We start from the raw sequence: 10245 nt of genomic DNA on the forward strand, positions 1-10245 counted from the left end.
GAACTTTACAAGAAACCACTCACAAGGTAAGTGCAGCAATCAAATCTTCACTGGCAAAGCTTAGTCCAGCATTGTATTTGGTGAAGTTTCCTGTTTTAGTATCAAAGGAAACATCGGTCCCCAATGCTACCATATTGGTCCCAATAACACCAGAAAAGTTGACAATCGGATTTGCAGTCGCACCAACACTGGTGCATACCCCGACATAGTCATGCAGGTATTGAAGTTCAAGCTGTCCAAAGACCCACAAGACATTAGAATTCAGAACCTTCAACAATTACTACAGACTAATGCATCTATAGACATAACTAATTGTTACCTTGCCAGATCTCTGATCAGGAACTTTGAAGCTCAAGATGGTTTTCAACCCAGGTGCAGCCCCATCAACAGTGATGGTAGTCACCAACTGACAGATATACAATGCATGAGTGAGACACAGAGATATACATGATAAATCGACCCTCTTCTCTACTGTTTTTGAATATACACTATGTCTTTTTAAATTACACGGAGCTAAATACCAATTTAAACAAAGATTAATATATTCTAGTTTTGATTGTGCGACTGCCTTTTGGTTCAGAAACATCAAAGAAGAAATTGACGAAAAACACATAAACAAACAAGCAAATTTATAAAATATTATGGACTCGTCATAATACTAATCAACAAATTAAATGGATGACCATATTTAACTGACCCAATTCTCATATCTAAATAGATCTTTCCAATAAGATTTCAAGACAATTGTCGACTCACATTGGAGTTGGTGTCCACTTTAATATCAGTTGTGATATTATTTTTCTTCAGCTTTGTACTGACATCACCGAAGAACAGGTCACCTTCCTTGGTGCCACATGAAGTTAAAGCCTGCATGAAGAAAACATTAAACATCAAAGAATCAGGAAAAGAAAATGTGTTGTGCATAAGGCTATGAGAAAACAACATGCAATATTACTATATACAGAATCGACCCAAATTAATCCTAATGAAAGTAAATTAAAATAAATATAACGGAATGATTCAAGATAAGCCAGCAAATTAATCTAAATATTACTACATTCAGAAAACTATTCGCAATAAAATCAAATAAAATGACGAAATAATTAAAGCATAAGCCAAACAATCCAGAATCAATCGTAATTAACCGCAAGAAAATCAAATAAATATGACGAAATAATTCATCATAAGCCAACGAAATAATCACAACATTAATACATTCAGAATCAACGCTAATTTGTCGCAGTGCAAGTGAATCAAATAAATATAACTGAATAATTCAGTATAAGTCACCAAACTAATCACATTGTTTACAAATCTAAACAGTATGCTAAAATAAGACTAATCAAATAATAAAATAAAAGGTTAGAAATATATCATTTCTTAATACGTATATTTCAATCACAATTATCAAATCATCAAGAAAATCGGAAGTACTTTTAACAAAATAGAAAATCATGTAACTAGAGAGAAAATAAAAAATAAAAACGATCTGAAATTGTGATGTAGCACTTACAACACCAGTAGCAGAGTAGGTAGTGATGCTGAACTTCTGATCAGTCTGATAATCTTTGTAAAGAAGATCTAATTTATACCACAAAAAATCAAAATGAATCAACCACTCGAAAAATGGAGAAGTCGCAAAAATACATAATAAATAAAAAAGATTCGGAAAGAGGAGAGAGAAAATCGACCTCGAGCTTTCTTGCCAATGTCGGTGTATAGACCAGGACCTTTCGCCATTGTTATGGAGGAAGAAGAAGCTTTAATATTTGAAGAGAGAAAATCGGAGAAATGGAGGTTAAGTTTAGACTTGAGATAAATGGCAGGCAATGAGGCAATTAGTAGAAAGAAAGACACAGCATTGGTATAAAATTTTCGATGTCTATTTTATTTTTATATATATTTTAAGCGGCGTGCTCTGAAAAATCAGAGACGTTTATCTTCATGATAAAAAATGGGGTGGATTGAAATCTAACTGTTCATCTGATGATTTTTTTCTTAAATTTTTTTTCATTTGTTCTTTGTTTTTTTTTATATATTCACTAAATCACTCATGTAACTTATGTTCATGATCATTGTCTTTTTTTCCATTTTAAGAAATTGTTTGTTGTTTAAGTAGATATCTTTTAAAAAAAAAAAAAAAAGTAGATAAGTGAAATAAGAATGGATTATTTTGAAAAATGAAATAAGAAAGGATTACGTTGAATAACTCTTTTTTCTCTTTAACAAGAGACTTTCCTCTCTCGTGAAGAATTCTAAAAATAAGAGCTATCTCATTTCAGCTTTGGACCTAGCCCAACCTAAGTCTTGGATTTCCTTTATTTATTTTTCTATAGGTGGTGTTACAATTTCTTATCCTGCCTTTGGCGGCTTCATTGCACTCCCAAACCTAGAACCAATAATTCAAAAAGAGATTATTACGCATTTAATATGTCTCAATTAAGAAGTGGAACATACTCCATCAAAAGACAGGGTGCTCTCTTTTCTTCTTGGGTGACTATGAGCTGATTCTAGGCGGCTATGGCTGACGAATTAGCATAATGATACAATAAATGAAAAAATTGATTATACAAATTATGGAGTTGTCGACTTGGGTGGCACAGAATCGGGGGAGACTCAACCCAAGGTGTCCTTAATGATTGTTGGGCGCTTAATTATGGATCGTGCTTTTAATATTGATGCTTTCAAAAAGACTATGATGCAATCTTGGGGTGTTTCCAATAAAGTAGTGATGAGGATTACTGGTGGAAAACGATTGTGATTCGGTTGTTCCTTTATATTGGCATGATAAGGAGCGAATCATGGAGGGTAGACCCATGTGTTTTGACATAAGTCATTGGTGCGAATAAAAGGCCTATCGTTGAATTGTAGGACGGATAGCGATATAAGGGCTAGTTGTAGCTAGGACTTTAGGTCATGTGATGGAGGTAGAATCTGATAAATTTGGGCTTCATAATTCAACGCACACAACGAATCAAGGGCAAGCATGGGCGAGAGATTCAAGTGCAATTTCAATACGAGAGATTGCCTTTTTTTCTGCTTTCTTTGTGGACTAGTGGGACATAGTGAAAAATATTGTGAAGATGGTGATTACGATAGTGAGGTTTATTTAGGGTGGGGTGCTTGGCTGCGAGCTTCCCTTGTAAAGGAAGACATAAACTGCTAGAGGGGGTGGCTATAGTGAAAGCTTGTTGTAGGACTCTTTTTGTTCCTAAAGTCTCTAGGAGTACTGAGAGTTATGAGGTTTCATCCAAAAATCTAACAGGCCGGGAGGAAGATATATAATATTGTCGTGCTCGTGGTGGAGGGGGGGGCGAAAAATCGAATGAAAAGAGTAAGGTGGTGATGTCTGGGCTAGTGTCTTTAGGCTCAACCAAAGCCATTGGCAATGAGGTAGCAGGTGAGAGTGGTGTAGGGTGTTTTCGGATGTCACTGTGAACGTTAATGATAGTAGGATCTATGAAAATAATGACAAGGAGGGCTTGGAATGTGAGGTGACTGGTGCTACCTTATTTCCCCCCTCTAAAGCAAAAAAATGTTAGAAATCGGTAAAGGTTGAGAATAATTCTTCAATGGGTATATGAGTGGTCCACCCTTGCTTGGCAAGCACGAACGTGGTGTGGATGAGATCTCGGAATGCTTGGGCCTTGCTACAAAGAAGACTGGTGTTGAAGTTAGTGTTTCTTATACTGGTGGCATGTAGGCGGAGGTTAGTGAAACCCAACCCTACCAGGCCATATGAGTTGCCTAAGCCTCAACTGTAGGGGGTTGCGCAATCCCCGATGTAGTTGCAGATCTCTTTGATTTGATATGGAGATAGGGTCCGTAAATGATGTTCGTGTCAAAGGCTAATTTGAACTGCTTTCTTTGCAGAGTAATGGGACATAGTGAAAAAGATTGTGAATATGGCGATCAGGATAGTAAGGTTTTTTCAGGGTGGGGTGCTTGGCTATGAGCTTCCCTCGTAAAGGAAGATATAAACTGTTAGAGGAGGTGGCTATAGTGAAAGCTTGTTGTAGGACTCTTTTTGTTCCTAAAGTCTCTAGGAGTACTGAGATTTATGAGGTTTCATCCAAAAATCTAACAGGCCGAGAGGAAGATAATAGTTTCGTGCTCGTGGTGGAAGGGGCCAAAATACCGAATAAAAAGAGTAAGGTGGTGATGTCTGTGCTAGTGTCTTTAGGCTAAGCCAATGCCATTGGCAATGAGGCAGCAGGTGAGAGTCGTGTAGGGGTGTTTTTGGATGTCAATGTGAACGTTAATGATAGTAGGATTTAGGAAAATAATGACAAGGAGGGCTTGGAAGGTGAGGTGACTGATGCTACCTTCAGTAGTAGAATTTTTATTTATCGCTGCGATGATATTGCTACGGTTTTACCCATACGCAACAATATATCACGTAAAAAGAAAAGAAAAAATATAAAATAACCATATTGCTGCGGTTTCGGCCGAAAACCGCAACAATATGGTTTCAACTGATATTTTTTGACTATTTGACTAAATATATTATTGGCAAGAACCGCATCAATATATTAAAGTAATATTTTTTTAATAATATTTGGACAACTGCAGTTTTTTAAAAAAACCGCAGCAATAAACTATTAAAATATGTGTGGCAGTTAATAAGGTGCTTGCTTCCTCACTATTTATATCTCTCATCCTCCCATTTTCGCCATTTTCTCTCTCCTCTCAACCTCTCACATTCATCCCTTTCTCAACCTCTGACACTCATCCCCCCTCTCCTCTCGCCATTTTCTCTCTCCTCTCAACCTCTCATACTCATCCCTCCTCTCAACCTCTCACACACATCCCTTCTCTCCTCTCGCCATTTTCTCTCTCCTCTCAACCTCTCACACTCATCTTTTGGTTCTACAACACTGATATTGTTGTTGATCCACTTTTCGAGATCGATTTCGCGGGGAGGGCTGAGAGCGCGCAACGAAAGGTGGGCGTGGCGGCGGAATGAGAGACGATGTGGTGTTGTGATTGTTGTTTGAGGAGAGAGAAAATGGAGTATTTTGTCACAGCCTTTCAGATCGAAGACTCGAGACTCGAAGATTTCTTTGTTTTGTCATTTGTTTTAGATTTTGTTTTTCTGTTTTTTTCCTTTTTCTGTTTTTTTCGTGTTTCTTTTCATCATCAGCGATGAGTTATCATTTTTTTTTCGTTTTTCGATGTTTCATATATATTTATTTTTTCGTTTTTTGATTTTTTCAGATCTGTTTTTTTTTCCTTTTTCTTTTCTCATTCTTTTCTTCATTTCTTTTGTTTCAAATCTTTATTTTTTCGTTTTTTCAATTGTTTTAGATTTGTTTTATTCTTTTATTTTTTATTATTTCAAATCTATTTTTTCTTTTTTCTTTGCTCGTTCTTTTCTTCATTTCGTTTGTCAGATCTGTTTTTTTTTCGTTTTTCAATTGTTCAGATTTGTTTATTTTTTCGTTTTTTTATTATTTCAGATTTGTTTTTTCGTTTTTCTTTTCTCATTCTTTTCTTCATTTCGTTTGTTTCAGATCTGTTTTTATTTTGTTTTTCGATTGTTTCAGATTTGTTTTTTTTTTGTTTTTTTTTCTTGGGTCGGCCTCTCATGGAGCTGTTTTCTTTTTTTAGGAAGTTGATGAAGGTTGGGATGACTGGAACGTAGATGAAAACGAGGAAAACTTCACATTTTTTAGTTCTGCTTTTGATAGTTTATGTTAAGTTTGTCTCTTTATTTTTTTTATTAATGTGTTAGAATCAATGTTAAGCTTTTCTAAAGTAATGTTATGTTTGTCTCTTAATTTATTTTAATGGTGAGCTTTTCTTTCTTTTTTTATGCTTTGTATTTAGATTTCGTTGAAAGTTTATGATTTTTTGCTATTTTTCTGAATTTTGTTCATCTTTCGAACTTAATGACAAAATGCAAAAAAAAAAAAAAAAAAATTGACCTAAATCACTACCTATTGCTGCGGTTTTGGCTAGAAACCACAGGCCAAAACCGCAGCAATATGCTTATTATTTATTATAAAATAGAGTATATTGCTACGGTTTGTCCTATAAACAACAACAATATATTGAACTTTGCGAATATAAAATAAATATATTGCTGCGATTTTCGCTAGAAACCGCAACAATATGTTGAAATATTACTACAGTTAATATAATATTTACCTATTGCTACGCCCTTAATTGTTGCGCGGCCAAAATCGCTGCAATACACCACTTAATGACCGGAGCAATAAGCATTTATTCTAGTGGTGCTTAATTACTTCCCCCATCTAAAGCGAAAGAATGGTGGAAGGTTGAGAATAATTCTTCAATGGGTATATGAGTGGTCCACCCTCGCTTGGCAAGCATGAGCGAGGTGTGGATAAGATCTCGAAATGCTTGGGCCTTGCTACAAAGAAGATTGGTGTTGAAGTTATTGTTTCTTATACTGGTGGCATGTTGGCAAAGGTTGGTGAACCTTAACCCTACCAGGCCCAATGAGTTACCTAAGCCTCGACTGCAAGGGGTTGGGCAATCCCGCTATAGTTGCAGGTCTCTGTGATTTAATACAGAGAGAGGGCCCGTCAATGGTGTCCTTGTCGAAAACTAAGTTGAACTGCTTTCTTTACGGCATAATGGGACATAGTGAAAAAGATTGTGAACATGGTGATCAGGATAGTGAGGTTTGTTTAGGGTGGGGTGCTTAGCTACGAGATTCCCTCGTAAAGGAAGACATAATAAACTGCTGGAGGAGGTGGATGTAGTGAAAGCTTGTTGTAGGACTCTTTTTGTTCCTAAAGTCTGTAGGAGTACTGAGAGTTATGAGGTTTCATCCAAAAATCTAACAGACCGGGAGGAAGATAATAGTGTCATGCTCGTGGTGGAGGGGGCCGAAAAACCAAATGAAAAGAGTAAGGTGGTGATGTCTGGGCTAGTGTCTTTAGGCTCAGCCAACGCCATTGGCAATGAAGTAGCGGGTGAGAGTGGTGTAGGGGTGTTTTGTGATGTCACTATGAACGTTAATGATAGTAGGATCTATGAAAATAATGACAAGGAGGGCTTGGAAGGTGAGGTGAATGGTGCTGCCAACTTCCCCCTCTAAAGCAAAAAAATGGTGGAAATTGGTGCGAAAGGTTGAGAATAATTCTTCAATGGGTATATGAGTGGTCCACCCTCGCTTGGCAAGCATGAGCGAGATGTGGATGAGATCTCGGAATGCTTGGGCCTTGCTATAAAGAAGATTGGTGTTGAAGTCACTGTTTCTTATACTGGTGGCTTGTTGGCAGACGTTGGTGAATCCCAATCCTACCAGGTCCAATGAGTTGCCTAAACCTCAACTGTAGGGGGGCGGGGCAATCCCGTTGTAGTTGAAGGTCTCTGTGATTTGATTTAGATAGAGGGCCCGTCATTGGTGTTGTTGTCAAAGATTAAGTTGAACTCGGGGGAATTGATGAGAACAAAAAATAATAAGTTTAGAGAGTTTGAGGGGTTCGTTGTAGACGTTAGGGGAATGTCACGAGGTTTAGCACTGCTTTGGAGAAATGAGTTGAATGCGGTTTTGTGTTCGATGTCCTCTCATCATATTAATGTGGTGGTGAGAGAGGGAATTGATCGGTTTTATGGGTGGCCAAAAACATCAAATCGACACCTATCTTGGATGCTTCTTGAGGACTTGGCTACTCATTCATAATTACCATGGGTGTGTAGGAGACTTCAATGAGATCTTGGTCCAATATGATATGAATGGTAGGGGTGTGAGGGAAGAGTGGCAAATGCATAATTTCAGGCTTGTTCTAGATGCATGCATGTTGAGGGATGTGCCTTTTCAGGATATCCTTTCACTTACGACAATAGGGGAGAAGGTGAGCGGAATGTACAATGTCGTTTTGATAGTGTGATGGTTATAAAATCATGGTTAGCAATTCTTCCGCAGGCCACTTATTTAAATTAGAGCGGGAATGGTCGGATCATGCTCCCCTTATGGTGGTGTTTTATCGTAGGAACAGTTCTGTGGGGTCGGGAAGCAAACCTTTCAGGTTCGAGCAATTATATGCCAATGCTGATGAGTGTGAGGAGGTGGTTACAAAGCAACGACTATTCGGATGAGATCACTTGGGATGAAACTTGCTACATGTACTTTAGGTTTCAAAGAATGGAGTAACTTAAAATATGGGCATATATATGTTCAAGGAATTAAAGAAGAAAATAAAGAAGCTGAGCCATCTCAATAAGGGTAGACTCACTCAGCAGCAGATGGGGCAACGAAGAGTGTTGATTAAAGACATTGCAAGCTTAGTTCATCTCGAGGAGGTATATTGGAGACACAGGTCTCGGGATATTTGGCTCTGTGAGGGGGACAAAATTCTAAATTCTTCCATCAATGAGTGTCGAACCGTAGAAGGACTAACAAGATTGCAAGAGTTAAGGATGATGATCGATGACATGATTCATGAAGGAGATGATGAGGTTGGTTTAGTGGCTGTGAATTATCTTAAGAATTTGTTCTCCACTTCGGCCCCACCAAGAATAGAAGAGTCCCTGCTGAATTTTGATGCTCGAGCCAGATATTCCATAAATGTCGGTTTGAGTGTTTTCTATACAACAGAGGATGTGAGAATAGCGTTGAGTAAGATGCATCCTATAAAGGCCTCAGTCCCATATGGTACATATCCATTATTTTTTCAGTCATATTGGCATGTTGTTGGACATACTTGTTACTTCTACTATGCTTGATATACTGAATGGAGCCCCTTTCCCGAAAGAGTTGAATAAAACTTTTATTGTTCTAATTCCGAAAAAGCGAAAAACTGAGAAAATCGAGGATTTGAAGCCGATTTCTTTGTGCAATGTAGTGTATAAATTTGTCTCTAAAGTATTGGCCAACATGATTAAAAAATTCCTCCCTGATATTATATCTGTCAACCAAAGTGCTTTTGTTCCAGATCGCTTGATTACACACAATATCCTTGTTGCCTTTGATTATTCCACTATATGAAATATTTGAAGTAATCTGAGGGTTTTATGGCGATGAGGTTAGATATGTCAAAGGCTTATGATCAAATTGAGTGGGACTTTCTTGAAACTACTATGAAGAAGTTTGGGTTATAGAGTGGTTGGTGCAATAGAGTGATGACGTGTGTTAAATATGTCTCTTTCTCGGTTTTTATCAACGGGAAACCTATACATGATTTTACTCCTTCTATGGGTATTAGGCAAGGGGACCCCTTGTCCCCTTACCTTTTTATTCTTTACGAGAAGATTTTTTTCAAACCAATTGAGGAAGGCGGAAGAGCATAATGGCCTGCGGGGTATATGGGTAGCTCTGGGAGCTTCAACTATATGGCATGTATTGTTTGATGACATTGTATTATTGTCTCAAAAGCTTCACAAAATGATTTTGGGATTATCAAAAATTGTTTGGAGTTATATGAGCAAGTGTCAGGGCAAAAAGTATATTTATATAAGACGACTAATATTCCACTCAATAGTGGGGTGTTTGAGCGAAGGAGAGTGGATTTGGCGGCTTCTTCAAGGGTGCATGTGGTGGGGCACCACGATAAATATTTGGGGTTACCTTAGCTTCAATGGTTGGCAGGTCGAAGAAGGCGATTACAAAGGGGGTTAAAGAAAAGTTATAGAAGAAGCTTCAAGGCTGGAAGGGGATGGTACTTTCTAAGGCGAGTAGGGAGGTCCTGATAGAGGTTGTAGCTTAATTTATCCCTATATATGAGATGAGTGTGTTTAAGTTTCGATCCTCATTTTGTGATGAACTCCAGTCTCTTATAACTCAGTTTGAGAAGGGGGTAAAAAAAAGGAGAAAGAAAGGTTCACTGGGTGACATCTTATATCTATATGTTGTTTTTAGATGCATTTAGATTGCATTTTAGAGTATTTAGTTTCATTATTAGGTTCATTATTGCATTATTTCCTTAGGTTATGTTATTCTGCTCCTCTTCGTTATGTTTTCTTATTTTTGATGAATTTCAGGTATTGAGAACATATACGGAGTATGATTTGCTAAGCTTGAGGATTCTGAACACTTGGAAGCAAGCTACAATGTATAAGGATTGTTCGGATATGTCATAATACGGGTTTGAGCTAAAAGAAAGCAGAAAGTTATTAAAAAAGAAATGTAGAAAAGGAGTCATGTTTACTCTTATGACCATAAGTTTTTATGTGATTCTGAGAATTCAATGATTTTAGTATATTTGGAAACTAGACTTGAAGAGCTTTCCAACAATAGGTGACACGCTCCCAGGAGACTTCTAGTCTAAGAGT

The 10245-nt window shown here is 37.5% G+C and overlaps 1 protein-coding gene across 1 annotated transcript in view; it reads right to left on the reverse strand.

Annotated features, from left to right (window-relative positions):
* The window catches only part of LOC104887402 (mitochondrial outer membrane protein porin of 34 kDa), a 3106-nt gene extending 1217 nt beyond the window's left edge, over positions 1-1889 (reverse strand). The window contains exons 1-5 of the mRNA XM_010672017.3: positions 1692-1889; positions 1514-1581; positions 757-867; positions 320-406; positions 24-232 (exon numbers count right to left, since the gene is read on the reverse strand). Of these exons, the coding sequence (XP_010670319.2) occupies positions 24-232; positions 320-406; positions 757-867; positions 1514-1581; positions 1692-1740 (524 nt within the window). The 5' untranslated portion in view covers positions 1741-1889. The remainder of the gene's footprint in view (positions 1-23; positions 233-319; positions 407-756; positions 868-1513; positions 1582-1691) is intronic.
* Between the last annotated feature and the right edge of the window lie 8356 nt (positions 1890-10245).

Source organism: Beta vulgaris, chromosome 2, assembly GCF_026745355.1.
Source record: "Beta vulgaris subsp. vulgaris cultivar EL10 chromosome 2, EL10.2, whole genome shotgun sequence".
Lineage (NCBI taxonomy): Eukaryota > Viridiplantae > Streptophyta > Magnoliopsida > Caryophyllales > Amaranthaceae > Beta > Beta vulgaris.